At 44.9% G+C, this 13,911-nt stretch overlaps 1 protein-coding gene across 2 annotated transcripts in view; it reads right to left on the reverse strand.

Annotated features, from left to right (window-relative positions):
• The window catches only part of FKBP5 (FKBP prolyl isomerase 5), a 116,028-nt gene that overhangs the window by 15,521 nt on the left and 86,596 nt on the right, over positions 1-13,911 (reverse strand). For both annotated transcript variants that reach the window (XM_066234957.1, XM_066235036.1), the window contains exons 6-7: positions 6,111-6,267; positions 25-115 (exon numbers count right to left, since the gene is read on the reverse strand). In XM_066234957.1, coding sequence (XP_066091054.1) covers positions 25-115; positions 6,111-6,267 — 248 coding nt within the window. The remainder of the gene's footprint in view (positions 1-24; positions 116-6,110; positions 6,268-13,911) is intronic.

Below are 13,911 nucleotides of genomic sequence, written 5' to 3' on the forward strand. Positions count from 1 at the left end.
TCAGATAAGTGGGTATTTTCTCACCTTTTCGAAGCTCTTAAGTGTAACTTCATACATAAGCTCAGCATTAGGGTCAATGCCAAATCTAGGCTTCCCTGCCTCTCCAAAACCATATCTGAAACGGAGAGTAGAGAGATAAAACTTTAAAAGGACGAGTGTATTTCCAGGCACCTCCTTCGGCACGGCGGCGTCACGTTGGTGCGGGGCTGGCCTTCACCTACTACGCGCCTCGGAGACCCTGAAGACAAACCAGGTGCAGATCAGAGGGTCCAGGGCCAGCATCACTGTTGTGGTGTTTACAACACCAGGCCAGACTGAGTTTTCTTTCCTTCCTCCATTCACGTGGCATGCAGCCCCTGTGCTCCCTGGCACAGCTGGCTTTATGTGACCTTAATTAACTGTCACCGACTTTTTCTCTGCTTGGTTTTCTGCCTTTTGATAAAACAGCCATTCCTTGGCTGCTGGGACCCTTCCCTGAAGCACTATCTGCAGGAGGCCAGAGGAGGCAGGCACTGTCTTCTGTCTCTGTTATCAGGCTGTCGTGGAGGGTGTTTACACAGCTCAGACTCTCAAAGTGCTGTCTCCCGCCAGTCCTGCTTCCGGTGGACGAGGGCGGCGGGGAGGCTCACACGGGGGAAGGATCCACTGCCACAGCATTTCTCAATACTTCTAAAGAGCACACTGGGAAACACAGACGGCAGGAATATGGAACCGAGAGGAACAGCCCCAGCAAGCTCTAACACCTCATCATGAGAACGCTCTCACAGCTCTGGGGCTCTCAGACAGCAACATGTGACACTTTCAGCCAGAGCTTATGGAAGAAAACCACTGTGGGGACATGCATCTGTTCGCTTGGGTCACATATGGTCTCTCACAAACCCAGCACTCGGCAGCATGCGCCCACCAGACTGGGGGTTCTGCCAGAGCTGGGTCCGTCTGGTTCGACAGTTTCCCAGCACTCAGAGCAACGCCCAGCACATCAGGAGAGCATTCACTGGAATATCTTCTGTTCTCCTCTGTTTCGAGCCAGACTACTTTGAACATATGGGAGGACACGGCAAGAAATCTCAGCAAACCCCGACTTCCTGGCCACGGGCTGAAAGATGCCCAAGCAGGTCAAGGCTGGCACACGCTCTCTGGGGCAGAAGGACCCGAGTGGGAACACACGGACCCTGCTGTGTGCATTCCTCTCTTCACCCCTTGTGGAGTTTTTCAGGAGGAAGTGCTTACGCACTCACCTCCACTGTTACACAAGACAAGGAAAGCCGGGGCTGGAGCCAGGCAGAGAGCTGGGTGGGAACAGGGTGTGGCAGGCACCACAGCAGGGCAAAGGGGATCCTCGGCAGCGAGCTCAGAGACGACATAATGACCAGTGGCCGACTTTAGGAAGTGGTGACCCTTTCTCTACCTGAGCTCTTAGACCTATATATCTGCTCTTCTGCTTCCGCCTCTGGTGAATAAAGAACAACCCTTAACTGCCAGGAACTAGGTTGGGTGAGCTCTTGCCGAGTGTCTGTTTACCGACAGCATGTTATCTTTGGAGCCCTGAGCTAAATAGGTACAAACCCAACAGGCGGTCTCTGGCATGTGCCTCGGACCAGCGGCTCTCGACAGGAGCGAATGAGTCCTCTCACCCCCACGGACAGCTGGTGTTGTCTACAGAAGGGTCTGTCACAACTAGGGCGGAGCTACTGGCGTCCCGTGGAACGGGACAGGAACAATGCACACGGCAGTCCCCACAGCCAAGAAACAGCCAGCCTAAGACGTCCCTGGCGCGGAGAATGAGAGGAGCAGCCTCAGAGGAATTCACAAAGAGCGAATGGCCTCAAGGCTGGGGAGGAAGTGTGGGACTGGGTCAAGGGCAGCACCAACCTGTCCTGGTTATTATCAGTGAGGCTAAAGACTGAAGAAAGGTATCATTTCTATAACCTCTCCCGGGTTCAAATGAAGAGGTGGAGATGTCTGCGGCACACATCATCCTGAGGAGGAGCATCTACCCTGACTTTCATGTTACACAGAGAGCTGCCAGACTCAGGCGGCATCCGCCCGGGCCAGGAAGCACCCACGCACAGAGCTGCACCGGCCTGAAACACGGAACGCCACAGACGGAACTCTAGGACCTAACCAAAAGGCAGGCTGGGCTACAGTAACAGAAGGAATCTGATATGAATGGGATTCCCCCCGTTTCTCTTTTCTTCTTTTTTTCTTTTATTGAATCTACGATGAAAGACAAATGTTAGCTGAACATATTTCATAATTTATGTAAGTCAAACCTCGTGCTGTATGCCTTAAACTTACACAGTGATGATGTGTGTCAGTTATTTTTCAATAAAACTGGAAAAAATATACTTCATTTGGTAAATTAGAAAAATTCACAATATCTTAGTCCCTTTTTTTAGCAAGAGAGAGAGAGAGAGAGAGAGAGGGGAGAGGAGAGGCAGGGAGAGAGATGAGAGGCATCAACTTGTAGTTGCAGCACTTTAGTTGTTCACTGATTGCTTTCTCATATGTGCCTTGACATGGGGGGGGGGGTGTTCCAGCTGAGCCAGTGACCCCGCGCTCAAGCCCGATGAGCCCGCACTCAAGCTGGTGACTCTGGGGTTTCGAATCTGGGTCTTCAGCATCCCAGGTTGACACTAATCACTGTGCCACCACTGGTCAGGACTTTAAGAGTCTTTTGATGATTCGTTTTTTTTAAAGGCCACAAAGCAAACTTTAATACATTCCAAGTGAATAAAAATAAATAATAAATATAAAATTATTGCCTCACAGTTCAATAAAAATCAAAAATTTAAAAGTCAGAGAAAATTCCTCCTGGCTAGAGATGTTAAAAATTTAATCTTAAGAAACCGCTGATGCAGGGGTACCTCAAATAAAGATGATAGGCTTCGTGGGAAAGAAGGACAAAGAACACAGTGGATGCAGAGTCTCTGAGACACCCATACATGGTGCCCATAAGAACACTCATAATATTTATTTTCAAAGGACCCAAATTCAAATTTTACTCCTTTTCTATATTATTCATATAATAATTTGCAGTAAAAAGCTTATTTATACTGTATACGTTATATGTGTTCACACCCACATACATATGCAAGTATAGAAACATAAAACAAATAGGTATTAATTTGAAGTCTTCAACTTCAGTGTTAAAGTATAATTAAGTTAGGTACCGAGTTGCCCGCAGACAGCAGACACACAAACAATGACTAGCGATGCCCATCAGCCTTTCTGTGCACAGAAGCACTTGTACCGTTCAGTTCTCACCAGCCGCTCCCTTTGTACAGATGAGGAAACCGAGGCTCACAGAGAAGTGCTCCCTGAGAGTCCCACAGACAGGCAGTGTCGAGTCAGGACTTGAACTCGGACTCCGTGTGCCCCCAGAAAGCGGTGCAGTCTTTGACCTGGACAGCCTCCTAGGTACTGTGGCTCTTGGCAGCTTAGGTATTTGTTTAGGGTTGGTGCAAGACAGAAACATAAGGGAAAAGAGGGAAAAGAAAAAAGTCCAAGCTAGCTACATTTAAACTAAAATGAAAAAGATGAATCAGCTGCAGTATTTGAAACAATATAAAAGATACTGCCCTAATGAGAAGAGAGAAAATTGGGTTCTTTGAGAGTGTTTTGTAAATTTCTTATTATGGAAACACCCTGCCGAGCAGTCTCTTGGGCTGGAAGTGAAGGCATGCCTGGGAGTCCTTCGGAGAAAGACCGAGATGTCAGAAAGTCACACGGAGCACGCGTGGGCACTGCCCTGGGTACAGCTCCCAGACGCAGTGCTGCCCAGGGCGTGGGAGTCTGAAGTCTACTGAGCGCAGGCACTGACCACCTGCGTGGTGAGTGGGCTTCTCCACACACGGGTAACACCACGCAGTGTGTGTGTGAACAGTCTCCCGCTGCAGAGCGGCTCCTTCACGTAACTCAACATACTAACCAACGTCTCGAGAGAGAAGAACAAGTTTGGTCCTCGCCGGGTGGCCCAGTGCAGACAGCGTCATGCCAGAGGGCCAAGGACGTGGGTTTGATCCCTGGTCGGGGCCGTATGAGAAGCAATCAGTGAGTGCATGACGAAACAGAACTGAGTGAAATGGGTTGATGCTTCTCTCTCCCTTTCCCTCTCTCCCTCAAATCAATAGAAAAATTTAAACATAAGTGAATAACATGCTAATTATTTCCAAAAAACATAGTAGGGAAACTCTTATACTTAGAAATTTATGAAAAGTTGTTGACTACTTTTATGACTCAGAAAAGCTAAAAAATCAAAACATATGTTATAACAAGTTGTCCTTTCTCTCGTGGTCTGAGGGTAAAATGGAAGACCAAGACCAACATCACAACAGCAAACGCAGCGACTACCTGAGTGGTTTACGAGGCAGGCACTAGCCAAGCGCTTCACACACATGATCTCATTTAGTTCTCCATAACTTTATGAGGGAGATACTATCACCCCATTTTACAGAGGGGGAGCTGAGGCTTAGGAGAGGTGAAAGACCTGCAGAAAGGCACCCGCTTTCTGACAGAGCTTAAGCACTAATGATAGACCAATTTCAACTAGTGAGAAAGTACTGTGAGTTGATCTTTAGAAGGAGAGTTTGTTCCTGTCTGCCATGCGACTTGAGACGTCTGGCCCGCCTAGTGCCCTGGCAGCTAGGTTCAAGTGTAAGAAGCTATTCAGACAGCATCACATGCTTACCATGTACGCAGAACTTATCCTCAAGGGACTCAAAGCTGAAAACACACACTGGACAGAAATACCACTCTCTTTAGATAAATCTTGAATGACTATAATTTTGGAATACCAAATCAAAAATCATTCGATAGTATTTAGTTATGGAGAAGAAAGCCCTCTTGTGCATTGCCTGATTTAAAAAAACAAAGTTCCATATAGAGGGACAGGTTCACATAAGAGTGAACTACAAATGCAGGGCAAACATAAATAAAACACACTGTTGTGGGAATCAAGTAGTGGGGGAAGGGACAGGGCAGAGAAAAAGGTGTTAACTAAGAGGTACCGCCAGCGAGGGTTCTGACAGGTGCCAGGTGTAGAGTGTTCCGGAAGAGCTTTCAAGCGAGTAGAGGCATGGTGACAACATCGCTGAGAGACAGGACCAGGGCCCGAGTGTTAGGGCGAAGGTAAACGCCACTGATGACCATGGAGGAGACCCAAAGCCCAGTGACTGTACAAAAGGCACAATATTTCCTCCGGGTAAGTGTAGCCATGGAGATGCTCACCTCCTACAGTCCTACCGACTGAAGTCCAGGGAGCCAGAGCAGGAGCACACACGAGAGAAGCAGAGGCACGTTGAGGCCCACAGAGCAGGAGAGCCCGGCTTCTCTCACGGGGCCATGTCTCAAGACAGAAGGGTGAGATGCACGGTATAATTTTAGATCTAAAAATAATACCAAGCATGTTTTCACAAGAGAGGCTGTTGGTGTCTGATAATTCTAAGCTTGGAAGTGCTAATGGATATCCTTACGATGGGAGAAACTTAGGCAAAAATGAGTCATCTCCGCTGCCTTTAGATCCAGGAAGGACACACTTTTTTTTTCTTTCAGGAACTCTGTATAAGAACAGGTGGCACAAATTCAAGTGGTAATAAATCATCCAAATGCCTCTGCTACTTCTAACCCCCACACGGTTTACTGCCTCCTGCCTAGTTTAGAAGAAAGGAAGCAGGGCCGAGAGGATCACGTGAGACCTGTCAACAGCTTCCTGTCTTGGCAATATGGCGGGCAAAGCAAATAAGCCAACAAGCAAAACTGGCCTGTCCTATCCTCAACACACACCAATCAAGAACAGAGGCCCTTCGACCTCTGTTACATCCGGCCCAATCATTCACTCCCTCACTACCGATAGCTTGATTTAATTCACTGTCTCTACTGTTAGCATTAACTTCACTGAAAATATCAAATGTTGACTGAAAAAGCAAGCACCCCCCACCCCACCCCCAGAGCAGTGCGTCAACCACCAGTCCGCCAGTGATGTCGATCTGGTCCGCAGGGGCGTTAACCACCCCGAGGCTGTGGACCCGCCCACATCTCCGGGCGGGCTGGCGGTCGAAACACACCGCTTTCGACAACTTCACTGCCTGCTGAACCGGGATGCTACTCACCGTGGTCCAAGAGACAAAATACATTGTTCTCCCCGCTGCATTTTCTCCAGAGCTTTGTCGATTCCAATGGGAATGTCGTGGTCTTCTCCTTCTCCCACGATGAAAACCACGTCTCTGCGATCAAACATCTTCCCACCACAGTGGCCTTCCAGGTGGACTGAAGGAGAAGAGAAAGGACAGTCACCCAAGCTGCCCATCAGGTCTGGCGAGTTTAGGGCAGTGATAAATGAGAATTTCCCCTTCCCCATTTCCTCTAGAGGCATGCATGGTTGTCTCGTCGAACCTTTGTCTCCCAGACTGAAGCTCTAAGTCTTCAGTTTAAACTTCCCATTACTGATAACCGTAACAATAAGATAGCTTAGTGGATAACAAAACCAAGTGGAAACAGAGGTTTAATTTAAACCTCCTATGTGGCAGAAGTTTCCTCACAGGACCAAGAAATACTACGTTACTTAATAGATAATTATCAAAGTGCCACAAATTTAGTATCACGTATAGAATGGTTTAAACATCTAGAAGCGCACCCCTTGGGTTCAGATGCTCGAGAAAGACACCTGAACGATCATTTCCCTTATGATACAAAGATGAACTGAACACAGAAGCTCTTTGTCTTCCCCTTGGAATCTTAGTCGCATTCACAAAGATATCTGAATAAAAACAGAAATCCCCAGGATAACATCACCTCACAGCTAACACAGCCGTGTAGCTCGGAGGAGGAACACATACATGTCAAGAGTGACACACCAATAAGCAGTCCCCTACAACTTCAACCAAATCACTCAATCACCCCTTCTAAAATGTTAAGTGAAGCGGTCAATTTCTTGGGGCCTAATTCCCCATCCCACTCAAACTCACTCAGCTCATTTCCAGGTAATTTCATACTAGGTAAAGGCTTTCCTGTTTTGTTTTTTTTTCTCAAGCCAAAGAAAGAAAAATGCATGTAGATATATATTTTTCTTGATTTGATTAGCTGTTTTCCCCCAGGATCGACCAACAGTTCTCTGAAACTCTCAACTTCCTTTTAATAGTAAGGGTCATTCTATCCTGATCATTTAGGTCTTTGACTCAACAAGAAAAATAGATTGCTTGTACCATAGAGCACAACAATATAATCAATGGTCTTTCTTAAGAAAATTCTTCCCTGATTTATTGATGTCACCCCATTAAAATAAAATTTTATTTATTTATTTTTAATTTATTCATTTTAGAGAGGAGAGAGAGAGAGAGAGAGAGAGAGAGAAAGGAGGAGCAGGAAGCATCAACTCCCATATGTGCCCTGACCAGGCAAGTGCAGGGCTTCGAACCTGCGACCTCAGCATTCCAGGTCGATGTTTTATCCACTGCGCCGCCGCAGGTCAGGCTAAAAATTTATTTAAAAAAAAAAAATTCTTTATTCCTATTTCTGTGATATAATGGCCTAGATTTGAAGGTAACGATTTCCTAAAATGTTTATTTTTTGGACTGGCTGTTTTACTTTAGATCAATAATTTGCTATAGATACAAAAAAAAAAATCACTTGTTCCCATGAGACAATATATTTTCCAAATACAAATTCAATTCCAACTCGCTACATGATCTCAAACGTTCTATAGAGCCCTAAAATTCTGATTCTGCGACCCAGTAATGTAACTCTCAATATAGGCCACAAGCCAGTCTCAAAGGTAATTCCTGTAGTTAATCATTTGAACAGTTACCTTTAGCCTGGGCCTGAGACACCAGAGAAACCCTGCTGAGTAAATAGCAGTTATGTAGATACCAGAGATCACAACGCCTCCCGGACGGTCATGCCTCTCTGATTAGCAGGGGCTGATACCAACCTGATATGCCGCCACTGCAGACACAGGCGGAAGTCTAAGAAGTCTGGGTAAACTAGAGAGGCCCGACTCCCCGGGGGGGAGGTGGCTGGCATACAGGAATTTTGCTCCTTTGTCCCATACTCATCAACGCGGACGATTCTATTCCACTCACTTCTGGAATGCTCTAACTTAATCACCCTGCAGCACGCTGAACGTTCTTTTGAATTGGAAAATCTTTTTAAAAATAAATTCAAGCCCTGGCCGGTTGGCTCAGTGGTAGAGCGTCGGCCTGGCGTGCAGGAGTCCCGGGTTCGATTCCTGGCCAGGGCACACAGGAGAAGTGCCCATCTGCTTCACCCCTCCCCCTCTCCTTCCTCTCTGTCTCTCTCTTCCCCTCCCGCAGCTGAGGCTCCAATGGAGCAAAGATGGCCTGGGCGCTGGGGATGGCTCCCTGGCCTCTGCCCCAGGCGCTAGACTGGCTCTGGTCGCGACAGAGCGACGCCCCGGAGGGGCAGAGCGTCGCCCCCTGGTGGGCATGCCGGGTGGATCCCAGTCAGGCGCATGCGGGAGCCTGTCTGATTGTTTCTCCCCGTTTCCAGCTTCAGAGAAATGCAAAAAAAAAAAAAAAAGAAAAAAAATTTCAACTTTATTATTTTTAAATACATAAGTATACCAGAGAAGTTCAGCAGGGAGTCTAAGGCTTAACGTGTTTTTACTATAGTAAATGCTGATGTTGATAGGGGCGTTGAGTTCAGAAAGTTTGCATTAAATACTTTTAAATCTTCCCAAGAAATTTAATCCAGACTAATGCGACAACACCTTCTAATGGAAAAAGATCTGTGGAGTGAGCAAGCCCATGTACTGTGAAATTCCTCAAGTATTGAGATTTTTATTACCCGACTAGCTCACAACTTAGTTGACAAATCTTTTTGTCTGAGGTTTATTATTAGAAGTATCTTCCTCCCTAAAGGAGAGTGCAGTTAGGAGGGAGGAAACTGTCGGTACGTTCGTTGTGGTTTTCGGTTGATCAAGTTTGAATGTGTTCTCAAAACAGGAAATCCAGAGACTGCAAAGGATCCCAGCACGTGTGGTAGTTTCCGAGACTGGTGTGAGCTCGATGCAGGCATGTACTCAGTATTAACGTTACACACATAATCTCAGAAGTTCTCTTTACATGTGACAGTCCATCACAGTAGGGGGAACATCTGTCTACTAATAAACATGTTGGGAAAGACAAGTGAAGCAGGCAAGCACAGAATGAAAACCTGGAGTCAAGTGATAATGAAGGCAAATAATGAAAGAAAAAGCCATTCATTGCAGCCGGTCTCACGAAGACAAACTGGAGCACCAATGTTTGGCCACCTAACAGGAAGGTAAAAAGATTGCAATAACTCGTTTTTATAAATACAGTCTACCTTATATATGGACTAACCTTTTTTTTCCTGCTAAATCTATAGGTTGGGCCTGAACAAGCACTACGTACAGTATTTTCACAAAATCTGAAACTAACTGTGTGATACATACACAACACACACACACACTACCTTTTGTATGTATATACAAAACCACCATCTTTTAAAAAGGATGCTCTCTAGAATGTTAGACAAGAGAAGGTAGCACAGCCTCAGGGACCATACAGGCCATTGGTTCTGTACATCTATGAGGAGCAAAGGCTTCTTAACTTAGAGCACTGGTATGACAAGTTCCACAGGACTGCTGACTAGCACTCACACACCACCAGGGAGCCACACAAATGTATGCCTATTGCCACAATAGGGACCCCTCTTTGTGGTGATGAAGGCAGACACGCCTCGCTCATCCCCAGCCAGCTACTACTGTTTTAAGGGTCTCTACAATCGCTGCTAACAAAAACCGAGGCTGGTCCTGACCCTGCATCTCTTAATGCAAATACTCACTTCATAAATATTTGATAATAACCACCATGACTCACTGGGAGCCCGGTCTCGGGGTTCAGGAGGTCTGTTGCTAATTCCAGCCAGCATGATTTACGGGAAGTAAAGGATCTATGACGTGGCCCAAAGGGAAGAGGGATGCTTCTACTCAGGGCTTTTTTGGTAGGGAAAGAAATACACAAGTTAAAAAGGGACATTTTCTCTTGACTTAAAGTCTGTGTAACTTAAAGAGGTGAAGGGGGGGCGGTCGTCAGAACCCCACGAAGTCAAACCGACTCAAACGACTCGAGTTCAGCTATGCAATCTGAGGGTAACCACATCAAGTGAGCCTGGTCTGCTGCAAAACATCACTTCAGCTGGAGCTCTGACTTATTGTTCTCTTACTGCCCTCGAGCAATTCTGTTTTGAAGAGCACAGAACACCCTGTTCTGAATGTGGTTGGCACATGAACTCGATGTGCTGACAGCAATTTGTACTCTGGTTAAAACGTGTGCGTACTGCAGTAACAAAAACTGGAATGCAAAAACTGTACAATTTGTATTTTAGGAAGCAAAAGTGAGAAAGAGGATCCATAACCAAAAAAAAAAAAGGAAGGCAGTGAATACTCCAGCCTAAAGATGTAGCTCTGGTAAGTGTCTGTTTTCCTTTTTCTAATTATAGTACTTGGTGTCTGATAGCTTTGCACTCGTTCCCAAAACAATTACTGGGTCATGGGGATCTGAATGGGAATGTTGTAACAGCATTACTACTAGACAAGATCGGCCATTTGGCCAGAGAAAACCAGGTTGTGACAGGTTACTTCCACTTGCCAAGGGTTTTTCTCTGCAGCCTCATTCATGCCAAATGAGTTTCTCTCTGCCTGTATCTCCTAACAGAGCAAGAGCATCCAAGAAACAGGGGATCGTAATGACCGCCTGAAAAGACAAATGAGGAAGCTGAGACGGATTTCTAACATCAGGAGAGCATATTTAATTCCTGATTAGAGGAGACACTCTTCCCACCAGGCACGGTGGGCAATGTGGAGGCAAACCGTCGCTTCCTCCTCTGCACCACTACGTACTGCCCGAGATGAACAAACACCACTCTAAGGTTGCTTATGAGACCGAGGGGCAGATCCTAACTGAGCAGGCTTGGAAGCTGACTACGTGAACAGAATCACATCCACGCAGATGACATATATCCTAGTCTAAACAGGAAGCACACTCAGAGCATAAATTCTTCACCAGAACAAATCCTCACTATTCTTCTCCTTACACGGGACAGCACTTGAATCAGACCTGGATTCCAGTTCCAGTTTGCCACGTAACAATGGTGGCTCCAGGCAAGGTGATTTAAACTGACTCCCTTTCTTTACAGAATGGGGGAAATGATATCAGCTAACTCACAGTTGTTGAGGGGATTCAATTAGGTATTGAGTAAAGCTTCTAGCCTACTACCTGGCATTCATTCATTCATTCATTCATTCGTCAGGGTATCTACTATGTGAAAACTGTGGATACACAGAGATGAACTCAATGGATGTTAGCTACTATTTTCCTGTAATTAGTGGTAAATTATACCAAATATAACATATCTTAGAACTTGGTATAAGAAACCACTCAATGGCTCTACAGAGAGAGCTCTCCAAGTACAGATAAAACTGAAAAGTAGGCAAAGGCACTGTCTTATGCTGTACCTCACAGTGCCTAAAACACAGTTCAGGGCCACAAAGTAAATATATATTTAATGACCGGTCTGCAAATAGGACAGTAGGGGAAATAGAAATAATTTCCACACATGTATAGGAATTTTCCTTTTCAATACATTAGTCAGTACTCCTATGTTTAATAAATTTCAAGAGCTATTTCAATCTTTTACCGATATGGAGCTTTTATTTTCTGATACTACTAAAACAAATGATCCACTGGCTGGGTTTTTTTTTTTAATAACAAAGATGACTATTTTCTACTAAGATTTTACTCTACCATAAAACTTAAAGATACCTTTTCAGAAGGAGCTATATAAATCCAAAATATTTGAAAGAATAAACACTGTCCACTTTGACCAAGTGCCATACTACATTATTTTGTGAAAACATATAATAAAATGGTTTCAAGAATTTGCTCTCTCTTACTGGACAAAATTTGCCAGGACATTCATAAATGCTTCAAAAGCACGTGAAAAACCAAACTATAAAATCTCATAGCTCTATCAGATCTCAGCATGGGCAACTATGAAATCTTTCTTCTGTTTTCAATTTTTGGTGCCATTTTGTTTTTGGTCTTATTTATAAAGAACGGGCAGCTAGATTGTGCTGTCATTTTAACCTTATGAGAAACTTGATTCTATCCATATTTTTTGTAATCACTGATAGGATTTGTTTTATTCCTACCGTTTTGTTTTCTTGTTATTTTCCTTTATTACTTTTACTGGATTATTGACCAAATACTCCTTGTTCCTTTACTTCCCTATTTCCCACTGGGTGATTTGGAAGTTCTACATGCTATTCTTACTAGTACCTAGCATTAAATTTTAAACAAATCGTTTCGAGGTGCATATAACTCTATCAACGTTAACAATTATTCAGTATAATTTCTCCTGGAATGAGAAAGTCATCTGAGGCAATCTTGCTTCCCCTCTCCATCTCCCACCTATGCCGCTTTTCTTGTGTGTGTGTGTGTGTGTGTGTGTGTGTCTTGCATCCACGCACGATAGACAGGAAGGGAGAGAGCAAGAGAAGCATCGACCTGCATGAAGTGGCGGCCCCTTAGTTGTTCACTGACTGCTTCTCATATGTGTCTTGACTGAGGGTGGGGGCTCCAGCTGAGCCGGTGACTCCCTTAAGCCAGAGACCTTGGGCTTCAAGTCAGTGACTTACAGGCTCAAGCCAGTGACCTCAGGGTTTCGAACCTGAGACCTCAGCATCCCAGCATCAACGCCCTATTCACTGCGCCACCGCCGGTCAGGAAATGCCACCTTTTGTTAAAGCAACCCAGAACCTAGCTCCAGACTGTTAAACTATTATTATTTTTAACACTGCAGTCCTACCACTTCAGGAATCTTTCAAGATAAATGTATCCAATTTCACTGTCATGTTCTGGAAATTACTTTTTTGCTTACTAATGTTTCTTATGCCTAAGTCTTCACTTCTTGGCTTTATTTTTTGTGATGTCTTAGTATCCTATAGTATTTTTTTTTCCAAAAAAGGGTATGAGTCTGCATATTTCAAAAGTTAATTTTGTTCTCATACTTAAATGATCATTTGGCTGAGTAGGGAATTCTAGGTTCAAAATACTCATAGTTAGACACAATGCTCAAAGCTTGTTTTTTTTATTACTTAGTCATGTATAACAAGTCAGATGTCATTCTGATTCTCATTCCTTGACAATAGTTTGTTCCTCCCTGTAAGAGCTCAAAAGTTTCTTTAAAGCTATGCAGTTAAGATATTTCCCCAGGATGTATCCCGTATGCCACTATCAACTGGACCTTGCATTCTTAGCTCTTCTATCTTCTCTCTCTCTCTCTTTTTTTTTTGAGACAAAGAGAGAGAGAGGGGTACATATGGACAGACAGACAGGAAGGAGAGAGATGAGAAGCATCAATCATCAGTTTTTCGTTGCGCATTGCGACACCTTAGTTGTTCATTGATTGCTTTCTCATATGTGCCTTGACCGCGGGCCTTCAGTGGACCGAGTAACTCCTTGCTTGAGCCAGTGACCTTGGATTCAAGCTGGTGAGCTTTTTGCTCAAACCAGATGAGCCAGCACTCAAGCAGGCGACCTCAGGGTCTCGAACCTGGGTCTTCCGCTTCCCAGTCCGATGCTCTATCCACTGCGCCACCGCCTGGTCAGGCTCTTCTATCTTCTCTAGGAAATTCCCTTCTACACGTTTGAGCAGATGCACATTGTCTGTCCTTGACGTCTGTCTTCTCATTTTTCTCCACCTTTCATCTCTTTGTTTTTTACTCTATGTTCTGAGATACCTTTGACTATCTTTCACACCACCAATTCAGATTCTAGGACTTCCTTCCCATTTTGCTTTTCAACCCTTCCTCTGAGTTCTGCTTTCGATAATCATCACCTTCTTCTTCTTTTTTTAGGCGAGAGGAGGGGA

Source organism: Saccopteryx bilineata, chromosome 1, assembly GCF_036850765.1.
Source record: "Saccopteryx bilineata isolate mSacBil1 chromosome 1, mSacBil1_pri_phased_curated, whole genome shotgun sequence".
Lineage (NCBI taxonomy): Eukaryota > Metazoa > Chordata > Mammalia > Chiroptera > Emballonuridae > Saccopteryx > Saccopteryx bilineata.